We start from the raw sequence: 25,065 nt of genomic DNA, 5'->3' as shown, positions 1-25,065 counted from the left end.
AGTTAGATTTACCTCAGCTATCAGTTTTCTGTAGGGTTTACAAAACAGTTGAAAATGTAAAACAAAACCCTAACAAAATAAAAATCAGCTACTCCAACTTGGTCTAGCTTCGGTCTTCGTGGTGAGTTGGGTGAGTTGTCTCATAAATGACTGCAGACTATTGCTCATCTGAACCAGTGCTCTCACAGCTCACTTAGTCAACTCTAAGCGTTAACTCTGGAGAATGCCGTCTGTTCTTTTGGTATTAACAAACTAAACCAATTATAAAAATTTTTAAAGTATTAAAAAACAAGGGGAAAAAGTAGTTCCCAAATTGAAGCACTTTTACCAAAATTTCAATTCCAACTGAATCAAAGGAATCCAAATCTGCTGACGACAGGGTCATGTCAAAAAAATGCCAGTAATTTCCACCATTATTAGTAAATGTTTGGTGGTAGTAACCCTCTGACGTGTTAATACCTACGCTCGGGGGGGGGGTGGGAGGAAGAAAAAAAGGATACAAAACATATGTAGATGGTTTTACTAAATTAAATAGTCCATTAACACTACAGTCAATTTTACTGAGTTGGACAGGAAGAATGAGAGCATTTATGCGAAGCAAGCCCATAATTTGGGCAGCTAAGGAAGACAGAGGGAGGGACTGGGGAGGGCTGCAGAAGGTGAATTAATCCATTACTGAGCAGGACAAAGCAGGTTGGGAAAGCAGCAGAAAGGAACCAGACGCAGATTTAAGCGACGACAATGTTTTAAGACCACATTTCCCAATACTCTTTAGGCAGGGATGATATGGAGGTCAGGAAAAAAAAAAAAAAAATCCAGGCTCGACAGTTACAGCTGAGGGTTTTCTTTTGAGGGGGGCACAGCGACAGACGTGAGGGATGCGAATACCCCACACATTTTCACAAGGCCGGTGTGCGTTTCAGAAACAGGTTATTATACATTCACACCGCCTAGAGATAGCTATCTGAGAAGCAGGGGTTACTGCATTTTAGAAAGCACCGATATTAAAGCTGACTTTATGAACGTTCCCAGAGCCAGGCTTTCCACAGAGCTCTGGTTCTTTCACCGTTTAATTAAGAACGGGGGGTGAATTAAGCTTGGAATGAGCTGTGTGAGACCCCTTCCGTGCTTCCCGAGCTATCCCAGTGAAGCTTTTATGTCGTTATTCCGCCACCGCGGTGCGCACACACACAGGGCTATTTCAGAGGCGCAGGTAGGCGGCTGTCCCCCCGTGAGGAGATGGCCGCAGGTAGGGGCAGCTGCGGGCTGCGGCAGCGGCACAATGCGGCGGGGCGGGGCGGGGCGGGGAGGCGCGCGGCAAACCGCCCGGCACCCCAGCAACAGCGGGCAATTAGCATAGCCTACCAGCGCGCCGCCGCCGCACGATTGGGCGAGCCGGGCGGCGGGCGGGCCAATGGCGCGGCGCTATGCAAATGGCTCCCCCCAGTTGCCAGGGCAGAGCTGCCGCCCGCCGCCCAATGGGGAAGCGGGGCGATAAGCGAGAGGCGAAATGGAGCCGTGTCACGCTTCCAAGGCGCTGTTAACGCTTTCAAGTTCAAAGCCCAACCGCCGCGGCCGGCGACGGTTGGAGCCGCGCGCGACGCCGGGCGCCCGCGGCAAGGGCAGGGCAGGGCAGGGCAGGGCAGCCCCGCGCACCCCCAGAGGGAGGCTGGGAGGGGAGGGGAGAGGAGGGAGGGGAGCCTCGCCCTGCCCTGGGTCGCCTCACGCAGCAGCCCCAGGGGTTGCCGCACCGTGTCGGGCGGGACGCGCTGCCTCTGGCGCAGCACCCCCCATTTTCACAACTAATAAACTGCTGGGGTCTCAAAGACCGAAGGAAGAGCCTCCTTCGGTACTTGCTGCGCTGAAAGATTTTAAATGAGCGTTGTTGTTTTTAAATAAATGAGTTTTGGGGCGTTTGACTAAACAGAAGCGCCAGGTTCAGGGCTGAGCATAATAAACGTAAGCACGGCCATGAGAAATAGCCAATTTCGCCCATCACTTACAAACGTCACCCAGTCAGCGTCCCTGCACACGGCAGGGCGAATCGAATCCCCCAGATCCCAGCTCCTGACCACCGTCAGCCCCGGCTCCCCCACACACAGATGTGCGCTGTCCCTCGCCCCGCGTACAATGGAGAATAATCTGAACGCAGCGCCTGACAGACTCGCTCTGGAAGCGACTGCCTCTCTGCAGAAGAGGAGGAATAATGCGGCTGCACAGCCTGGCTCTGCACCGTGGTACACGCAGGCGACCGCGTGCTTGCTGTACTTCACTCTCTGCAGGCGGGCGGTGAGGTGAAGGCGTTATCACTGCGATTCACTCACCTGTCAGATGCGGGTTTGTGTGTTTCTTTTTCTCAGGGGCCTGTGGAAGCCGCCTGACACTGGTGACTGACATCCGCTATCCAGGCACGGAGCAGGTACAGGAGCCGAAGCACCAGCAGCCACTGCCTGCGTTTCTCGAAGCCGCCCAGGGACTGTGGCACTGCTCTGCCCAGCAGGCAGCTGGAGCAGGGCTAGGACTCCTGTCAGCCACTAGCCAGAGGCACTGCCAGAGAGGTGAGGGGCTCCGCGTTTCCTTATGCATCTGTAGACACCCCATACTTTTCAGCTGTTAACCACAGAGTCTGCTTAAAAAAACAGTGCCAAAAATGTAGGTTCCAGAGACCAAGTCTAACAAAAATCAAAGTTTTACTGGCTCTCTTATTTGGAAAATTTTAAATTTGGAAACTTTTAAAATTTCAGAAGCATATTGATAATGTAACTGTACTATTTCCTTATGTGTCCAAAATATATTAAGTTGTCTTACTGCGTGCATCAGCCCCTCTGACACACACAAAAATCAATTCAATCTGTTCTTTATCTCATTTTAGCTTTTTAAACTAAATTTCTGCTCTTTGATTTATGCCTATCTAGCATACCCTGTAACAGTGCAGCAGCAGCAAGCAGAAGAGCGTTATCTGACCATCGGCTTACAAGATTTTCCAAGCAATCCATCCTGGGCCAGTATCTTGCAGCACTAATCCTTCTCCTAGTCTGCTCAACTGCCCTCTCAAATACTTTTATCAGCAGTTAAGTAAGAAGAGTTCCTTGAGTTTGTGCAGTGTCTTTTCTCTTCCCCGCCTCTAAAGACGACAAATAACATTACTTACAATTTCCAGTTCACAGTACAAAACTAAAGACAGTATATAAACTATCCGCTACACGGCAACACATCAAACCATACAACCTGTACAAGAGGCAAAAAACATCAAAAACTTTGTACCTAAGCAATGCCAACGCCTAACATGTAGCCCAATGTCTAAACTTTACTTTACAGATTCAACATATATTTCCAGCTGAACACAATATAAGGTTGGCACGGAAGTGAATCATTTTTAAAGCTCTCCTTTAATCTACAGTACAAATACATATATATTAAAAAGGAATCTTTTCCTACTCATAAAAACCATCAAGGGAAATAGAATAATTCAAGTCATTTCCCATTTGTAGTTACTGAGACACAAGATATATTTAAACAGTTGGTACAGAAAAAATGGAAAGCATCTACCATATCAATGTACAGCTAGCATGCCAAACCATTAATGTAAGAGCTAAACAAGGGATGAATACATCATGTGCAATAGTCTCACATGATATAAATTATTCAATACCTGACCAAAGAAAACAGCTTTCAGGAGAGAGGGGGAGGATCTGAAAGTGCTTTTGTAGTTTGAATAAATACAGTACTATGAATTGATGAAAAATATTCTTTTACAAAAAGAAAAAAAAAATCTAACTCTACAGCACAGTTAAATAGTCACATTTATTTTCAAACTATTTCACTAAGTTATGTCAATCCAACTTGCATTCTGCTGTTTACCATTAAGGTTGATTTCATTTTATACAGCGTTGAGAATTTTGAAGTAAAACTAACTGTAATAACGAAATGATTTTGACATAGCATAAATTCTGGAAACATATGCTTGCCTCTGTCCCCTCCTTCCACTTGCAGGATTTGGATAATGCATAGCCCTATTGATACTGCCAATCTTCTTGCTTTACTAATTTCAGATTGGCTATACTACTCTATTTAGGATTGCTATGCTGACAAAAAAATTTAACAGGATACTTTAATTGATTATGTCAAATAAAAGCCTTTTGTAGACTTAAATAAACAGACAAAGGGCCCTTTAAGTGACAAATTTAAAAAGAAAAAAAAATCTACACCATTATAGGTTACACTGTGATTGTGGGGAATCTGCTGGCATAAGTATTCAAGGGAATGCCTTCCAGGGATGATTTCATGTATGATCCTAAAATAGTTTATTTCACTCAAACAGAAGTTGATAGTACATACTTAGTTTTGGCTGCTAACATAGCAGTTATTTTCTATTTGGAGATGGCATACTATTTTCACATTCTGTATTAATAACAGATATTCTGATACATTTCCTAATCTGATACATTTTTTAAAGAAAAAAATACTTGCAAACTCATAAACATGCAGTTCATATTAATCCATAGTAGTTTATAAAAAATATAAAAGTCAAAAAGTTTATTTACTCACTCCAAAGTACACTGGAAGCACCAGAACTATTTATTTTATATAATATTTACACGTTTGAAGTTGTAACTAAATCACTTTTTTACTGTGTTGTAAACAATTTGATGGCTGATATTCTCACACCGGCATGTTACAATAGACATCTCAAGCCAGTCCTTATTTCCTGAGAAACTGCCTTCAGATTTCTTAAATCATTAAACCAATCATTCCCCTGTAGAAAGCTCTAACATTTCCGTATCTATCTAGTTACAGAAAAATATAACTAAAATCAAAAATAAAGCTATGTTTTCACAAGTACAGTGAAGCCTCACTCTTCCAAAGCACTTATTCAAAAGACTGATTTCCTACCTTTGTAATTTCTGTATTTGTTATACACACCTTTAAGTTTACTTATTTTGATTATTTATTATCAAATAATCATTGATTATTTATTACTTATTTTGATTTGTCTCATTTTGAAGTACTAGCTTTCAATGAGGAAAAAAACATTATGGCTGAATACATGCTTGCTACTAGCAACCACCAAAGACAGTGATGCCAGGTTTCATTAATCCAAACAAGAATACAACCTCAAAGGTTCTCTGTAAATTAATTTCTCCAAAGTAGCATAAGTTTGAAAACAGAACAAATAAAAAAAAAAAATAAACTTCTACTGGTATACCTTTAGGACAATACTATGATCTTAGAAAAATATTTTACAAGTATAACTCACATTTCCTTGATATGCTTCACTGGTTTTAGTATAAACTAAGCAGCACATATTTAAAAAAAATACAGTTAACTATTAAAATGTCCCTTTTTCAAATCAATAATAATAATTACAGCAACATTATTCAAGTACCAAAGTTGTACAAATTGATAAACTTCAAATTTTGTCTACATTTCCATCTAAACATGTCTGTAAATCTTATTACCTGGTTACAAAACCTCAGTTACCAGAGGATGGAGTTCATTTTGGAGTTCATTTGCCATGACACAGCTCCTCCTTCCAAAAAAAACTCCACCTTTCTCCTCTAGGGGCATTATGGAAGATGCATAAGGCAACGACAATGTGTCCCTATTGCCCTGCTTAAATTGTAGCACTTAGGCCTTTCTTCCCTTTGCTCTGGTTGGCTTTATATGCCAATTCTCAAAACAAGTTACTGAGAGCAACCTGTTGGATGCATCTACAGCATCAATATGGGAAGGAAGGCAGGCAGCGAAGTACTGTCTGGCCACCAGAAAAGAAAACTTACTTCAAAGGCTGTGCAGAAATGGTTAAAAAAAAATAAAAAACTAATTCCACCATTTCCTGAAGGACATGAAACTACATTAAAGAAAACACGACCAGGTGGTTTGATAAAGCTTTGAGTTTGGTTTGGGTCTTTTTGCCTCCACAGAGGTGCAGAGGAAGAACATTTCACCTAAGAAATGAGTCTTGAATGTTTTTACGGAAAGGGGATTATGTAAAAATGTTAATCGTATCTGAACTCTAAACGCTAAACAGACAAGCAATTCTTCAGGGCTCGGCTAATGACTATGTTCTGTGAAAAGATCATCACAAGTTCAGTTTGTAGCATAAACGCTACCAAAGTTCTAACCCCTGCAGGCTTTTAATTCTTACGGAGTTTCAAACACAACTGCGCCAGTGGTCTGGTCAGAGCACCCTTCCAGTTCACGAGTACATACTGAACATGACATTTATAGGCATCGCACACGACTGTACTGCAACGCAAAAGAACTGTGATCTCCTAACATGTCGTTTTACCTAAGGTCTAGGCATTGCAAATGAAGAAAATGAAACAATTAACATGGAATCTCTTTGTCTTAAAAGGTTAGGTACCCATGCATATCGAAGCTTCAACGTTATAGTAAATTCTAAAAGTGTGTTCTCTGTGAGATAAGAGAATGAAACATAATCGTAACTGATTTAGAAATAAGATCTCGTTATCTTTTTTTTTTTTTTAAGGCAAAATAAAACAAAAACCCACCATCTTTCTAATTCCTTTCTAAAAACGAAACTTTCTAATCCAAGCAGTATTGTAATAAGGCACATTATCTCTTCAGCCATGCATAGCATGCTCTGTGGAATGAATGGGCATATATAAGCGCTTGCTGACAAAACACTCTGCTTCATGGATGGCAGGCAGCTACCAAAAGCGAGGACTTTGGCAAATGCTCTCTTGGAGATGTGCATTTTAACTGCTCTTCTCTAGCAAGTAGATGTTAAGGTAAGAGGGATGCATTTTGAAGTGCCCGCCTCCTCATGACTGAAAAAGCAGACATATCAGGCTGCTGCCTATATTAAGCTTTTGTGGGAAAAGATGCCTGAAAAGGGGTACAGAAGGAATGTTACTGACAGCAGGAGCATTAATCAGAGAGGTTATAAAGCAATCTTCAAAGTAATAGGACTTTCTGCTACTACAGTGATGAATTTCAGGGGGGAAATATAATCAAAGCATAGTTCTCTGTCAGCTATAAGATGTCTAAAAGAAAATGAGCTGGGTAACTTAGTATCCTCATCCGGCAGACTGCCACTGAGCACCGCTTTTTACCAAGTCACCCAAAGAGTTTAAAATCCTTACCAGAAAAAAAGAATAGAGCAATATTGTTTATCATGCTCCACAGCCACTGCAAAAAATAAGGAGCTGGTGCAGAATAAGCAGAAAAAATCCAAACCACTTGCTACTGCTTTGTAGCATCAGTCATTATGCCAAGCAGTGGCAACACATGAAGCTGATATTTGCCAAAGCATCTGGGCTGAAAGCGATGCGGTGCTGCTCACTGGCATTGCTGTACAAGCTAGCAGAAAACCGTTTCAAAACGTCAGTCAATCTCAGTCAGGCTCCTGAAGACTTCTACAGAACTTCGCAGAAACGCTACACATCTTAGCAACTTCTGAAAGCCCCGACAAGCACCAATAGACACCACGGAGAAGTTGCCCTCTTTCTTCCTCTCCCCCACTAAAGGGGAAACGGAGATTTCCTAGTGGAGGTTTCCTGTCCCAAATATGACTAGGAACTAAAGGGAGTGGACAGAGATTGCAAAATTGCCTTTGTTGTTATTTGCGAGAAGGAAGCATGGTAGACTCTTGAGAGTGCTGCAGTGCTGGTTGAGCTGACTAGCCAGCGATCCAATGTGTCAAAACGCCAGCAGCATTTAAGCTTTATGCTACTAAATGGGAATCATGCAAAAGTACAGCTGTGCAGAGAGACTAGTGATGAAGAAACCTGATTAAAAGGACTTAAGAAAGAGACAGCATTCTTTATGCGCAATTATTTCACTGTGTGCTGCACAACTGTTGAGAAGACAGAGAATAACATAGCCCAACCTGTGTTCCTACATAAGCATGTCCCAAAGACCGTGGAGGAGGCGATTGTTTGATACACTCATGGCTTCAGATAGAGCAGGAATGCTCTACCATCTCCTTGGGCACAAGGAACAAGTTCCTACAAGCCATGAAGTCCCCAGTCAGCTTCACTTCAACCTCCACAGATTTTCAAGGGAAGAGGACATCCGCAGGGAACCCCCAAGCACATTCACACCTGGCCACGGCACAGTGTTTTCTACAGACACACCAACTGTCAGCAGAGTGGCCCGGAGTTCAGCTGCAGAGAATTTTGAGTTTTAGTTGCACATGTGGTTTTTCTTACAAACGGGCCACCTCTACCATACTCATGTGTATGACACTACAGCTAACGTCTCTTGAATTCTCAGGAGGCCCAACAGACACGGACAACCCCTCACAGGAGAAAGGGAGGTCGGTCTGACCATAAAGCAAGCCAAGAGGTCTGCTCCTGTGCACACTGCACACTCCAAAAGGAGGCAGCGCATGTTTCTGTCAAGGGGGAGCCCGTTCACACGAGAAGGTGTCCAGATGGAGTAGAAAAGGCTGCAGGAGCCTGTGATGAAGTTTTCACCTTCAGACTGCAAAGTTTCCTATATCATATCTGAAGGAACAGGAAAGAACTCTGCAGTGGGAAGCACTAACATTCTTTGATTTATTTACAGAAATCCATGGTCAAAAAGTTTCAGTATACTAGCATAGTGATGATACAGAGGAAAAAACGGTCAAATAATCTAACCTTGACATGCAAAACAAATAAATATGAAATAACAAGTAAATATGTCTGGGCTAATGTGCATCAATTCAGAATGTAAACTTTACATTACTTTTATTGGGAAATAGCAAAATACAGAAGTAAATCTTAGAGCACCTAAAGTGTGTGTCACTCCACCCCCCCTCACCCAGTTCCATCTTTCCCAACCTGCCTTTCTCTCTCACTGGACATTCTCCTATCCTTCTTTATCACGGACAGCAGCAGAGCTACTGTCATTTTTAAAGAAACCAAACAACCACGGTTTCACATATGGAACAGAACTTTCCTCACCACTGACCAAAATTCCTACTGAGATAACATGGAGCTCTGTCATTTGGTTACCACAGATGTAAGGCTGCACAACCAAAGCTTTTGACAAGCTCTTAAATAGGAATACAAATATATGCATATACGTCCCACTTCTAATGATTTTCCAAGGCATTTCTTCTTTTTCAAGAACTGATCAACTCTTGCAGATAGTTGATATCTTCGAATAGACTTCGATAAGGAAGGTAAGAGAAGATCTGTCAGAGGTCTCATTAATCTAGAAGGTGCAATGCCTAATTACCTGATCTTTGATGAAATTCAGCTGATTCATTAGATAAAAAACTATGAAGCTAATCTTGAAAGGAGACCAAATCCCTAAGTAGCCTGCTAGATAGACTTTCTTTTTAGACACCAATTCACTTTTCTCTAAATTGATCATAAGGCTTAGGTAAGAGGGAGATTAACCACCTTCCTAATGGTTTACTGCAGCTTCTTGGAAAGGCAAAGCTACTGGTAATCTGTTACCACGGATAAGGTGGATTTTTGATGACTAAAAGATATTGCTACTAATGTCAGTTGCGGGGGAGGAGGGTACAACGTAAAACAACACATCGTTGTGTTAAAATTCTTTTAAAGCATAACCAAGATATAAGTCATGGGCAAGTGTATTTGTGCAAGGCAAGATAAATTCTCTTCTCTGCCAACCCTCTCCTCTTCTTACTGCATTTTTCACTAAAGTTACGTAGTCTATAGATCACACAGTTACAGGACACTAATTACTCCTGAACTTTCTTTATACATTGAGTGTTTCCAATGCACCTGAGTTGAATACCTGTAGCCAGAGTGAAAGATGTCAAGTAGAGAGATGCTGCTATAGATCTGGCAGTGTTTTTAACCCAAATCTTTGCTCTAGACAAACTTAGCTCCCAAATTCTATTTAAGGAAACTGCCTTCAATTGAGAAAGTGGAATATTGAGCTAGCTACATTTTGGTGGCACTTTTTTCTGAACAGAGTGTCAGAATTTTTGCAGTTGGATGGCAGCCGATAGAGTCTGGATTTCTCCCAAGAAAGAATGAAGTTTCGCTTCTTGCCTTCCCCTGGAGCTCCACATGCCTCCAGACATAGAGGAAAAAAAAAAACAAACAAACAAAAAAACACAACTAATTTTTGCCTTTCTCAAGATTCAAACAGTTGCTGCCTAGGGCCTTTTGCTACTAATATCTTTGTAGGAATACAAAGCTGAACAGGGCATTCTAAACCGAAGTTGCAGAATCTTCACTTGAAAATTGACCAATTGATTTGGGTGTGAAACGGTTTCTTTTCCCAAGGAAAATCTCTTTTCTTCAGAAGAAAAGTCATGAAGACCCATAAAGTTCATAAACTCAGCCAAGACAAAGAACAAGCACAACTTTACAGACACAAGTTGTCAGAAGATGGGAGAACACAGAACTTCCACAGAAACCCTACAGGAATGCAACACAAAATTCTCTCAGGCTTTGTAAGTGAGAATGAAGCAAAGGAATATCTGCGTCTCCAGGTCAGGAAGAAATGGTTATATCCATATATATTTTTATATACATCTGTATTTATAACAAAAGGTAGGATGACTGCATTTTCTTTGTTGTGACCAAGCGATGTTCTTCCATGACAGTAAGTCCAAAGGGAAAGGAGAAGGAACTCTGCCCATTAAAGGCTAGCAGAGAACAGTGGACTTAAAGTCCCATACACATGGAACCAGCAGCTGTGTACATCTACAACAGCAGATTCAGCCGGGCCGAGGAGGGTTCCCGAGCAAAAGGACAACAATCCGGCTCTGCTCGTACAACGTTAGGGCATTCAGAGCATCCGTTCCAACTAACAGCTCTTCCCCAGCAACTCCCGGGAATGTGTGGCAGTCAGCATGTTCCAGGAATCATTCCCAATACGCGGCTTTCAGGCAGCCACCCAGTTTTACAGGCTAGGACAGTTAACTAGCACAGATGTGTGTGCTGCTCCATGGGGTCAGTGACTGGGAACATGCAATTTACTACCAGAGAATTGCGCATTTTTGTCTGTAAGCTTTTTTTTTTTCCTTAAATCTCTTCTGACTACATCTGCTCTTGCACCTCCTTTTTGTGTACTTTACAAATACTGTGACTTATCTGTCCTGAGAAAATCTCCTTCCAAGTAGTGAAACCAGAGAAAGACTGGGAAAATAAATAAATAAAAGGCTAATGCTCTATCAAACAACTGCACAGTGAGATCAAAGGGCAAGAACAATTAGTTGATAATGAGGGTCACCAAGCTCTAAACATACATGCAAACATGTATATATGTACTTCACAAAGTAGTCTAAATTCAAGTGCACAAGACTACTTCGTTGTGTTTGGGTTTTTTGTTTGTTTGTTTTGTTTTGTTTTTTTCCACTTATTTGCCAGAATCATCTGGTAGAATCAAAGTTTTCCTTTGACACATCAAAATGGCAATTTTGGAGAACACTTCAGAGATGTGAACATTTAGCTTAAAAAAAAAAATTACCTTTTGTAAAACACCTGAGACTAAGCACCAGCAATACACTTCATACAGTATGGAAATATTTTACACACGTATGTCAAGAATTACTCAGCACTGTAGAATGATTACTTAATTTTATAACAGAAAAGTTTATAGATGTATAACTTACCTTTAAGAAACAAGAGGAAATTGATTAATAAATCAATGCCTTTTTTTTTCTTACAATCTTTAAGGAGTTATTATATATGTCACTTACAGCATCAACTTAAAATAAAAATAGGAAACACTACCTAAAACAAAGTTGCAAATGAAAGTATAATGGAGATTTGTTGTTTTTCAAAGATGCTTTGATAATCTTTAGTAAATGAAAAAATTCAAACTGCAAACTCACCCTTGCATTCCAAGCCAGCACAAACCCTCCATATTAGAGGAAGGTAAACAAATGTTTGCCAAGCCTTTTTTTTTTTTTTTAATACTCTCAATTAGCTAATGTCTCCTTTTTTTTAAATACTTTTAATAGGCTGATCTAATACACAGGCCAATATTCCACATTAAGATACCACTTATCATTTTTACATTTGCTCCATCTCTCATAGAATGATTTTTATCTATTTCTGAGACACTACTAGCACGACAAAACTTGCATTAATGACAGATGAAAACATATATACTTTTACAAATATATGAAAGCTTGCAATCTCATTTCAAGCCATCTAAACATTTTCAATGTCCTTGAGGAAGCATGAAGATGAGTGAGCTAGCTACATTAAGCTACCATAAAGAAATATTTCATCAAAATAGGGTTGTATTCATCCCACTTCTTGGGCTTCTTATAATTTCTGTTGTCTGTACAGAGATCTTCATGTATTGTCAGAAATGGTTGCTTACTCCTCTGGGTTGGTGAGAAAGCCCTGAGGAACTGGACAATAATCACAGCATCACAATGCTTCTTCTCTATTCAAATGCCTTACTGCCTGCATAACCAGGTAAAACATAGCTTGTGTCCACAAACCAGGTAAGAATGAAATCAATTTCACCAACCTTTGCAGACCTGATCAGTCTACTGCATTTCCTGGAGAGCGCATGTATTGATCCTTCTGCATTATATTTCTGGGGCAGTGCAAACAAGTGGCAAGATCATTGCGGGATATTGACCTCAAATAAGCAAGATACATGAATACAAAAATTCTGAGATGTTAGAAAAGATGCAGTAAGACAAGGTAACAGTGTTGGATTGTGTACCAAACTTCACACTGGAGTCTGTGTTCACACATGAAGTGGATTCAATAAGACAATGAAATGTTAGTAAGTTCGTAAAGATTTCTTCTAAGATTTGCTGAATTTCTTTGAAACAGTCAATATAAGAACCAAAAAAAACAGCTCTAGCACAAGCTACCAACCTGAGGGAACATAGACTTTAAAATAAAATAAAATCTTAAAGATCATACAGTTGAGACATGACAAAAAAAAAATACAGAAGAACTAGAACTAACTGGTACAAACAGAGCTTAATACTGTGCATGTATCCTCAGTTTTTTAAAGAAGTCTTAATAATTAGTTTGTTATGAAAACACAGGCACCAACAGATTGCCATGGCTGGGGGCAGGAGGCAAGGTGGAAATCAAGAACAAACCTCTATGTCTGAAACAAAATTACTGCCTCCTGTTCCATCTTTATAGCAAATACAGTAGAGAGATGTCCCTATCCTCAATCTAAAAAGAAATCTAGATCTTCAAAGTTTTTTAGGTACTTAACTCACTAAAATGTCAACAGTAATTAGATCCAAGTATCAATGCAGTGCTGGGCTTCAGAAACAAGGCCTCAGAATATCACATCAGTCGATCAACATATGTTGTGGTGCAAATTATCCACTAACTTTGTTGCCAAGATAACTGAAAGGTCAAAACAGCAAATTTCATGTCTTACCACCATTCATAAAAGCAAATAATTGTTTCTTGCTCTCTAATCTAATCATTGCCCGTAACAGTTCATCAACAAATATGCAATTCTGAAATTAGAACATCAAGATGAACACCTGAGAATTAAACATTCTCAGCTTCAAGTTATTTTCCAAGTTCAATTATTTTCCCTAATAGAGAAGGTTTTAACTAGACCCACGTAGATTATGCTTGAACTGCATCTAGTGACATAAAACATCTGATAAAGATGCCCTTAAATTGTCTTATAGAATTATCCACATTAACAAGTATGGATTGTTGATTGCCTATTAAGACAGATATCATCATAAAACCTGGTGAGAGGAACACTGACTTTCCTACATACACCTAGGCAAAAAGCTCCACAATCAAGTTTTAGACGATACTATGTTTATTCCACAAGCTGGTAATACCAGCTTGGTGTAACAGTTGGCATCAAGCTATGCAATGAGCATGGTCTCCACTGCCTGAAGTAACATTTAATATAAAAGTACTAATAACTGTGTATCAAGGGTTGAACTGAACTGACTAAAAACAGAGAAACAGCAGTTTTTAAGATACCACAATGCACAATTTCAGCAAGAAACATGAACAGTATTTACATAGTTCCTCCATCCTACCTGCATGATAAAAAAGCACCAGCAGAATCCCCATTAGGAACTACCAAGTACTACTAAGGACAGGCTCTTAAGACAGCCATCCTAGGGCCTCATGCACTGTATCTTGAAACCTAAGCCCTAAAGAATATAACTTATGAGATGGAGAGAGAGGACATTTACATCGGAGTGCATAATTTATAAAATAGGAGGCACTAAGGAATTCGAGAAGTGCATGTTTAACTCAAGCTACTATTAAAGCTTGTCTAGTGCTAGAACTAGTCCAAACTGATGAGTTTAGGGTACTCCACCTCCACAGAGAGCAAACCCAAATAAAGCTATTGCTGTGCGCTTGTACCAATGAAAGATTTCAACCCCGGGATGTAGTTTAGGAACGCAACACTTGAGAAATGATTCTTAGAAAGCTGTAAAGGGCAAGCTCCCGAACTAGCACTGCCCGGTGCTGAGCTCAAGGGAAGAAGCTCCCGCTGTATGGAAACTGCAGGTCCCTCTGCAGGAGGCACATGGCTGCGTGTCACCTCACAGCCACTGCCCCACTCCTAGCAGCACTCCAGTGCCTCCAAGCCAGGCAAATAAAATCACTTCGTGAAAGAAGTTTGCTTCTCCAAGCACACAAACGGGACAAGAAAGCTCTGTCTGCTGTACAGCACGAAGCATAAGGCACAAATGCTCACACTTGCAAATGCCATAGCCAGAAAGTCACCGTGATGTAGCACAGTGCCGAGTACATTAACAGCTCTAAATGCGGTCTGGCCACCACGAGAACCTTTCCTTCTCATTCACGAGCTGAACACGCCGACACCACAGGTGACTTTTCATTACAGCTGCTCATCTGATGACTTTAAGGGCTTCAGAAAGACTTTGTGTCTGTAGTATGATGTTCACTGTAGACCGCAGACATTCTCAGTGGACTGAGCAAAAATGCTGGAAATAGGCAAACACTTCTTACACACAACAACTTTTATAATAGTTAAGATCATAATTCTTAATCTGAACTTTTGTTCAAAATCAAATATATGCTCAAGTCTAAATGAGTCTTTGCTCTTAGAAATGGGTAACAGAAATAAACTTCAGCCTTGCAGTATCACTAAAGCTGAATTGTTAATTCTAATTCAGAGGAAACATCCTTGTCAGTTAATACGTTGCTGAAAGTTACTTCAAAAAAAGTTTGTTTTTAAAAACAAGATGGCCACATAAATCATGATACACAATTACTGTTCCAAGATATTAAAACTATAGCTGTGTATCTTTAAGACATTTACATTTGAAGCATTATGGAGCAACATGAAGCTTCCTGAAGTGCACGCTTGCTCTGACTCCTCTCCCCTGATAGCCCACTGAGCCGACAACACCACAACTCCAGCAAGGCAGGAGAGGGAGGATCAGCTACAGCAGCTGAACTCTGCATCCCTGCCTCTCCCTGCTCCTCCAAGGAAGGCAGCTGCTGTTGGCTCCACCATCAAGGGCCCCCAAGCCCCACGGAGTATTCGTGTCAACCACCCCTAAAAAACAGCCTAAGAACGAGAATTTCGATTCATTCTGCTGCAAGGCACAAATGATAGCTTCAGAGGGAGAACAACCCGAGACAACCACACACGTAACTTTCTACAGGAATTCAAACCTATCAGAGTTGCTCTCTCTTAAGGGGAAGCAAATTAAATAAAAACCAAAACCTCTACAGATTTTCTATTTTAGACGTTTCACTCTGTTCCTAAATAAGTAGCATTCTCTATAAGGGCAGGCTTCCACAACAAAACCCAGAAACAGTGAGGGTTTTTTAAATCATTTGTTTCCTCTTTGGGGAGGACTGAGGCTGAAAAATTCAATCTTCTATATCACAGGTACTAAGCAGTTTTGGAGGAGGGGAAAAACTTTTTTTTTTTTTTTTTTCTAAATAGGCAACTTCTTTTTAAATATGGATGCAGGAATCTAACTTTAGCTGTCCAGGTTTTCACATTTCTGATCTCAGATGCAGAAAGTAGAGCATTAATCTAGTCTCTTGACTTCAAGGTTATCATTCATTGAGGTCAATGACTCCATCTCTGAAAAGCAGAACTTCCACTTTCAGCATGGTAACTGTTGCCTTGCAGTAAGCAACTGTGTTCAACCCCTTTCTGCCTGCTTTCTCACAGCTGCTGGCAGAAAGCTAACAGCCAGAAAGACAGCACAAACAGCTCCTGCTAAGGGAGTTACCTATGTAAAAATAGTGGTTAACTCTAAAAGCATTCTTACTCATGCAAAGAGCTCACCAGCCATCTATATTTAAAACTAATACTGCTAATAAGCAGCCCTGTCTCTTACATTATTTTCTCTGCATCTTCCTTTTGGGGGATGAAAATGAAAAAACCTGCACGCTCAAGACCTGAATAGCCGAGACTGACTGCCTACAACGAGAGAGTTAAACATGTGACAAAGTTACTGACAGAATCAGTCCAACTGGAATAAAAGTCACCAACCAGAAACAAAACCAGAACCAGCTCATGCCATGCTTCAGCATGGAATTAGCTCACGGGCCAAACATTTGCTCCTTTTTAATCCGATTCTGGTTTTATGCCAACTGCATGTACATCTCACAAAAGGGACTCCAGGTATGCAGTTACCTAAGCGGAACCACAGATACTGGCACATTCATCAGCTCCACAACAACTAAATCCAGGTAAGTGAGAAAAAGGTGATGCCCTAGTAAGTTCCTGAAATTTCCTGGAAAAAGTTGAAACACCACTACAGCTACCTCAGAGGCTGAATGGCAGATCTAGTATAATGTAAAGCAGGGCAACTTCAAAATACAGAGCAGCAATATTAGACAGTTTTCTTCAGACTATGCTTTTTTATGACTTTTTTTTTTTAGTTAGAGTTTTTTGTATATTTGCTTTCAATACTCACATATGAAGCATTCTTTAAAACAGCCATAGGTTTAATGAAATCTGTACCTGAATTATTATGAATATAAGACGTGAGTCATGGCCCAATTCTAAATCTTCATTCTACTCTTACATAAAACTAACACCTGAATACTTGCAAGAGTCATCCTGATCCAAGAACTTCCCCAGTCTTTATTCTGCATTTGTTAGATTTTAATAAGCAACTAGGGAAAAAATAACTACAACGTAAGCATTTACTATTTCATTGATCTAGCACCAATGCTATTGAGTAGTATCGGAATGGGCTTTTTTTTTTTTCCCATATTCCAAACATGAGCATTATTTTAAAAAGGTTAAGAACAATAGGATCACTTCCAATGTTTCTTCAAACATGAATATAACATTTTCACATTCCCTATCACTTGCTTGAATGTCAACGTCTCTGATGTGTTCAACATAATTTCACGCTGAACAGAAGAATTTGATACAATTATTTTGATGTTTTCAGCATGCATGATGTTTTTCATACACATCTATGAAAATGTGAATGTGTTCAAAATGAAGTTAATATACGATAAATTCTAGCACACAAAGATAAAATAACCATTCTACACTTTTTAATTATATTACATGATGAAATCTCTGGATGATATCATGTAGGCACAAGAATTGGACAAAATATTATAGAAAAAAATCTATGTAAAACATAACTGATAAGTTATCCTATTTTCTTGTTGCCCTTAGCATACAGAAATACCCCAATGATGCTCAATGATCTTGTGGGAGACCTAAATCAGGAAGAAATACCTGTTGTGTTTTAATATAAAATTCATCACCACCAAAAAGCAGTTCAGGACATGCAGCCATGCAACTTTTTCCTTCCTTTCTGCTGTCAAGAACAACGCTTCTCCAACAGTAACTGTTAGCAGTTACTCTGAGAGAATTGGTGTGTGGTGTTCCATTCCTTCAGAGTGGATCCTTCTGGATCTCATACATCTGGTTTAGTAGATTCACACTGGTCCCTCATATGCTCAACTGAGAGGCAAGTCCTTTTCTGGCATAGGTCAAGAAAAGACAACAGGCTGTAAGCTCTTCAAAAGCTTAAAAGATCAGACAGTTAATTATTCTTAATTATATATTCCTAGGCCACAGCTAACAAGAAAAAAATCAAAGCCAAAACAAGGAAGTTCTTTGTTTTAAAACCAATTCATTTTTATAAGATAAGCTCTACAAAGAGAGGGAAAAAAGCACCAAGAGCAACAACAAAAATAACCACACAGTGCTACTCTACTTGGCAGGTGCAGCACAAGACGTGGCAATTAATTTTAAAATGTACTCTTTTAAATGCAAGATCAATCCTTGCTTGTAAGTACGCAGCACAATCCCAAATCTGATGCTACCACACTATAAAAAGTAAACACTTGCTAATACAATTATCAGCATAATTGTAGTATTAATAATAGCTACCACTGTAAAGGCAGCAATAGCATTGCACTTACGGTTCCAACTTTTCAGACACTGCTCTGGAAGAGATTAACTCTCAAAGAAGTAAAAAAAAAAAAAAAAAAAAAAAAAAAAAAGAACACTACACATTCTGAAAATACACTTTTAACATAAACCTCATTCTAAGGCATTACCTTTGTTATCACATATTTGTGATGCACAAGCACGTCTGAAATATAAATTTAGCTCTTCCTATAATTAACTGAATGCCCAGCTTTGCTTTTTGCAAAGTACTTCACAGAAAAACCACGTAAGTCCTGTAGCCCTCCAAACAGTTCCCTTCTCTGATTGTGTCCTACATAGCACAGGTGCTAAGAGCACAGCAAAATCTCTCTCTCTTCTGTGACAATGAAACATACCACCATCTTTAAAAGAAAAGAAACAATATAATGAGGGATACTGGAAAAAGTGAAAAAATAGGTCTTCCTGAGGGGGATTGTTTTCCTTGGTTATGCTGCAGTTAATTCCAGGGTTTTTGAGTAGGTCAGTTTCCAGTGAGATGAAGTGATGCCCACTGTAACAAAGAATTTATTTATTTAACCTATACAAGCTCTCATTCTTTACCCAAGGGTAGCTTAAACATTACCAAGCATCTCTGAAACCCCAGATCAGTCACCCTCAGAAGCCGCGCCTTGTTAAGGATGCAAGAGGAACCACCCTCAGTAACCACAAAACCTTTCAATTTCTGGCCTGCGCTCTCACCAGCTACTTTGAACTTGCAGCAGGTATCAGAGTCATCACATGACTCTTGCTGTTACTGTACCAGAGAATAACTGCAGTACATTTTCTCATTCCAAGGCATATAAATCATCTTTGTTCTTAGAACCCCAACATACGGCTATTGGCTCTCCTAATAAATGGAGAGCTGCAAATCAATCTTACTTGTTTGATTTCCAATTTAAATGGCACATCAGAAGTCCAAAAGTCTTTGTCAAGATACCACTGACTTTCACTCTGTACTTATCATGAGACTTCTAAATGAAGAGTTTGGGCTTTAGTAGATAGAATTACTACTAAAAACACTGCCTTTCAAAATCCCGTATACACTTCTATTCTTTAAGCTCGTAATTCTACAAGCTCACCATCATCAGAAAACCTGACCAAAATTTAAAATAAAACTTTAGCACTTTCAATGTGATTAATGTGTAAAAATACTAAACTTAACCCTGTCAAACAGTATACAGGTTCTACTTTGTATCATCATCTCTCTGTTCCATTGTGGCATGAATACTTTTAGTCTTTCAAACCTCTTTCTCAGTATTTAAATTGGGCTATATTTTAATCTACACAGCAATAAGCAAATGACATACAAACTAGTAAGTTGCTATGACTGCCAACTTGAGAGAGCTCCACAAATTTTACAGGACACAAAAATATTTACTTTTAAGACTTTAACTGCTATCCCTCCGTATACATAACAAATTAAATATCATCCCTTCAGAATATTTTTCTTTCTCCTCTTCTTTGACGTACCTCTTTTTATACTCTTTTTAGGACCAGTTTTACTTGACTTATCGACATACAATTTACTCACATACAACTGAAATGAACAAATGCTTAGTTTTCATAGAATGCAATATCCACTTACAGCATCTTGGCCTTAATCCAACATACTCCATGTAAATATACCCTGTAAAGCTGTTTATGCATGAACAGCTGATGCAACTGAAAACTGTCAATCAGGAGATGATCTGCATGCATACGTAAACGTATCTAGCTTTTTTCCTGACCTCAAGGATTCAACGGTTTTAAAGCAGAGCCAGCAAACACAAGACCTGTCTTACACGCACTTCATTTGTCACGGGCCCCAAAACGTAAGCATTACATTGTTCTGCAACTTAAATATGGACACACAGGCATAAAGAACTACACCAATCCTCCTGTATAACCCAACTTCTACTCTGTTTCTGTTGATCATGATTTTTCATGTCAAAATATTAAAAAAAATATTCAAGTATTTCCAGCAAAACAGTACTGTTACAAGTTATTTAATCTGCAAGTACACATGGGCCTTATTTTGCTTACCAGAAAACAGAAGAACTTCCTAAAACATCAATTTTAAAAATGAGTAATGAGTTAAAGATGTTCAAAGATCTTATCCTCAGTTCTTGAGAAGTCTTACAGTAGCTGGACATAAATACGTGAGGCATAATGAACTCCTAGCTATTTGTTTGGCATGCTCTTTCAGATGGATCCGTAACATTTCTTTAAAAGGAATTTAAGGAAAGATGGAAATAGAGTGTCACAAAACAGGTGACATACATCTCTTGGTAAGCAGGCAGCATTAAAAGGGAGGTAATAACAAAGAAGAAAAGATGAAAAGCAGTATATTTAGTTAGCATCCTTGAAAGCAAACCCTTTTTTCATTAAGGTTTGGACTCATTTCCATTCAGGGAAACCATTATCTTCCTAGTCAGTTACGAAAAAGTTTTCATAAGTTTCATAAGAAGATTTCCTAAGTTCTACAGTTTCTTAAATATTCTACTAAAGTTGGAATGATACAGTTTTGGGGGTACAGAAAAAGTAAAGGGGATGAAAAAGTGTTTCAACAACAAAGATTTTCCCTTCTAAAAGCCCATGACAATAAGCTCACCTGTATGCATCGTCTTCTTTCAAGTCTCATATCATCCTGTAGGGTTGTGGGGACAGGGGGAGTCCAGCAGGAAACAACACTGAAAAATGAAGAAAAAATACGAAGTATAAATACAACCAGTAAGATACCTCAGGAAACGTAAACCTCTCTTCTACAGGATTCACATAACACCTAGTTCAGTCCTAGCTATCAGGTAGAACCACAGAGGTAAACCTAGGAAGTTCCAACAGAAAATGAAGTTTTCCAAAAACATCCTAAAAGTAGAGGTAGACATTACAAAGACCGTCTTGCAAGGCTGAACTGTGGGATTTTGCCAAATCAACAAGCTACAGAACTGTAAGTGCACGTAAGTCTACAATGTACAACCCCATTTTTCCTCCTATGACATTGAATTAGGTTCATCTTACACAAAATTTAAAAAAACAAATGCTCAGAACGATAAAATTACAACTTTCTGCGTGACAAGGAGATATAAAAAGGTGAGTTTCCAGGGAACAGTCTCTCATGGAACTTACAAAGTACCGTGGGACTATGCAAGAAAAACAAAAAGCACCACCTAACCAACCCCTGGTCAAAGTAGTTTCAATGATTTGCTTTTCAGATGCTCCCAATGAAATATTGTTGGTACTATACAACTGATGCAGACATCAAAAAATTCACTAATAAATGAGAATTTTAGTGAACTTCGGCAAATTGCTTAACAGCTCATTAAATTGTAGAGTCTAGATTATTACAATTTAAACACCTCCTGAGATATACATGTAACTCCAGAAAAGTGTTTCCAGCCTGAAACGCACGTAGGTACTGCAATTTGAGCAGAAAATACTGAATTTCACATTCATTTCTTAACCAACAATAACTGTGTAAGCACTGCACCTACCCTAAGCCCAGCTACCAGTTCTGCCACCATGCCACAGAAGTGACACACACACAAAAGCGGGCGGGGGTAAGCCAGTACAAATTACTTCTTCGATACATACAGCAGTACATGCTGCAGTGGGTTGTTATTTTATGAGCAGGTAAATTCTTGCTGTCATGCCTCCAAAAGAGGGAGGGAGCAAACAAGATCTGGCCACCCCCCATCACACACCAACAGCCTTAGTTTTTCACTAATGAAATTCCACAGACACCTCCAACGTCAGTGCCATACCCTCAGTGGCCATGACCTTGGCAAGGCTGATGAGTACTGTCTAAGGCTACACAGGATCCTACAAACTAGGTGCTTACATGCCTAAATTGCTTCAGTTTGGATAAAAAAAAAAAAAAAAACTCATCCTGGTACTTATGCTAAACGTATACACCACACAAACAGATGCTGAGAGTGGCTTGCACTAAGCTTAGTCCAGCTAAGCTGAGCAGTCACCTACCTACACTCAAGAACAAGAAGAGAGGAAGGAAGACCAAGCTCTTCTGTACACTAAACAGTCACCAGGTTTAAACAAACAGCAAAAATCCTTAAGTGCTAGGTATGTCCAGCCTGCACTGATGTCTCACAGCCAAAGATCTGTATTGCCATTTTTGAAAGCTCTCCCTAGCCAAGATTTTTTTTTTTTTTTTAAACTGCGGTATCTGTAGAAACTAGTATTGGAGAAAGCCTTTCCAGGAGCAGCTGCGAGGCCTGGAAACATCACTGTTTTGTCTCTACCACCTTGCAGCTCAAATACAGAGAGGATTCCTTCTCATTCACCTCAGCACAAGGCCAGTTTCAGTAGTGTCAGTGTAGTTCAAACTATCAACAAACATAGTTTGTCCAAAACCCAGCTGATTTTCAGCCAGTAGAGATTGTAGAGCATTCATACAGACTTCTGCCAGTCCTGCAACAGGCATGGTAAGCTCCAAACATCAGCACATCTCCAGTGCTTTCCAACAGCCTAGTGCTGTACCAAACCCACGGCAACTCCAGCAAGATTCAGCACAGTGCTGTCCCGGGCAAACAGACTGCATATTCTTTCTATTCTGAAATATAAGAAAAAGAAGCCATTTAATAACAACGTGCCATCCAGCAAACACAGAATTTCATGCTGTAGCTACCGAACTTCACACACAGCTTATTTTGTCACAGTAGTGAACCAACTTCATCCATCTGGGAGGCTCTGCCTTATGCTGATTGTAAATTAACCTCGACTGCTTTTAAGATCACTTATAATACCAACTCTGAAAAGTATCCGCCTTGCAAAGGATTGACAAAGGTATAAAAAAAAAAAAGGAGAAACCAAACTGAAAGGTATCACACAGAGACCTGAATCATTTTTGAATGGAGAAGATTAAGTTAGAGCTACAGGCAGTAAGGAAGAGCTGCTGATGTAACTGAAGTCATTAACAGCTCATTAACAGGGAAGCTGTACACCCACCCACCTCACAGCTACCCAGCAGAACATGCCCATCACAAACCAAGGCATTTCTTCCATCAGTGGGACAACTACCACAGCCTGAAGAACTGGACAAGTACTGTGGAAGCAGAGAGGCAGGTGGGTGCCTGTCGTAGTGCTGTGTTCTACGAAGGGACCCATGATATAAAATAATAATAATAATTTAAAAACACCATCCCAAACCAAAGATAATGAGTTTCTATGACTGTACCAATAGCACAGATACACAAAAGGGTAACATTTTAAACTATTTTTTTCTTTTTGAAATAGACACGGTCAAACCACATAATAGCTGCAGGGGCAACACATTTAAACTGCCTTCTATCATGCCTCTGCTTTGCTGACTTCTTAAAACTGAAATGCCCTTTACACAGCCCATAAAAAGGGCTGCCCATTTTAGATGATAAACTGATGATGTAGAACAAAGAACAAATCCTGCTCATCACACAATCTGCAAGGTCACTACCAGAAAAGAAATGGATCCCCTCAGTAACAACATTTACTGGGCTTCAAGAACCCAGCTTGATCTACTGACTGGTACCTAACAGAAGTGAACTGGGATTAAAGAAGGAGAGGAAGAGATGACTAAGGTGTTGAAAAGAAAATTATTGGAAGTTGTACAGCAAGCAAAAGAATAACTGAAGTAGTTTATTTAAATGAAGAGAGAGTTCTTAGAAATCAATTGCGTATGAAGCTACCATGCTAAAACTGTACTTCAAGCTTTCACTTCCTGTTTTAATTACAGCTGCTTTCTGCTCTTCGTCTGCCCTTACCTACACAACGCTCCTCTGAACTCTTCAAGGTATAGATAATGGGATTACCCTCCTACTCAAAGCAATTCCACATTCATGAATAATTTCAAGTGTAGAGTTGAACTTTACTACAAAATATTTAGTTAAATTAACAGAAGGTGCTGAGCAGGCATATTTTATCCCAGATCGTACTCCATATTGTAAAGATGGTGACTATGAAAAACACCAAGCTTTCACCTGTCCCTAACTTTTCCTCACACCAGAGGCCGAGTTTCTCCATTAGGCTTTTGAGGATGTGTGCATTATCCCACTGTATTCCTCAACAGCATTCTCTCCTTCACTGGAGACACTTAATAGCCAACTCACTTGCCATGAGGTTCACTGTAAACCAAAGCTGGTTTCAGAGCAGACATACATATAAAAACCTAACAATTAAGCGCAAAAACCATTATTAACTTCTCTCTAGAGAGGTGTCATCATCCTTCCCCGTTTCTCTTTTTTTTGTGTTTGCCTGGATATCAAATTAGATCGTGAGTTTTTGCAAATGGGGACAATTTTATAACATATGAACACAACAGGAATCCAGTTCAGCTGAATCTAAGAGCAGCAGAGCAGAGCAGCAAGTTGGGCTTTCTTAAACTTCATTATTTCATAAACCTAAAAACGTAGGTAAGTCATATAATGTGTTGAATATCTAGTTTATATAATAGATATTAATTTAAAGCATCTACAATTCAAAGATTGCATCCTTGCACTGGGTGGAACAAAGTGTTAAAAGCAACAACCATAAACACCTTTTTTAAAAGGGTCACGTTTTCACTACAATCTTGGTTTCATTTCCAGCATCCATCTATGAAGCAGTCTTTTGAAATGACAGTTTTCAGAACATCAATAACAGAACACCTAAGAGCTTGAATTAAAAGATAAGTCTGCTGGGCAGGGTTTTACTTTTTATATTTTACTAATTAAAACACTTCCTAGAGAGATTAGTTGTCCTTATTTGGTATCACTGCATTATAAAATTCTACATGAAACCTTTAGTGAAGAA

The 25,065-nt window shown here is 39.6% G+C and overlaps 1 protein-coding gene across 1 annotated transcript in view; it reads right to left on the bottom strand.

Moving 5' to 3' along the window:
- DYRK1A (dual specificity tyrosine phosphorylation regulated kinase 1A) overlaps positions 1 to 25,065 on the bottom strand; it is an 85,761-nt gene that overhangs the window by 35,445 nt on the left and 25,251 nt on the right. Inside the window, exon 2 of the mRNA XM_032192556.1 lies at positions 20,897 to 20,975. Within this exon, the coding sequence (XP_032048447.1) occupies positions 20,897 to 20,906 (10 nt within the window). The 5' untranslated portion in view covers positions 20,907 to 20,975. The remainder of the gene's footprint in view (positions 1 to 20,896; positions 20,976 to 25,065) is intronic.

This window comes from Aythya fuligula, chromosome 1 (genome assembly GCF_009819795.1).
Source record: "Aythya fuligula isolate bAytFul2 chromosome 1, bAytFul2.pri, whole genome shotgun sequence".
NCBI lineage: Eukaryota > Metazoa > Chordata > Aves > Anseriformes > Anatidae > Aythya > Aythya fuligula.
Note: the sequence above shows the minus strand (reverse complement) of the source record. Positions and strands in the feature narration are given on the sequence as shown.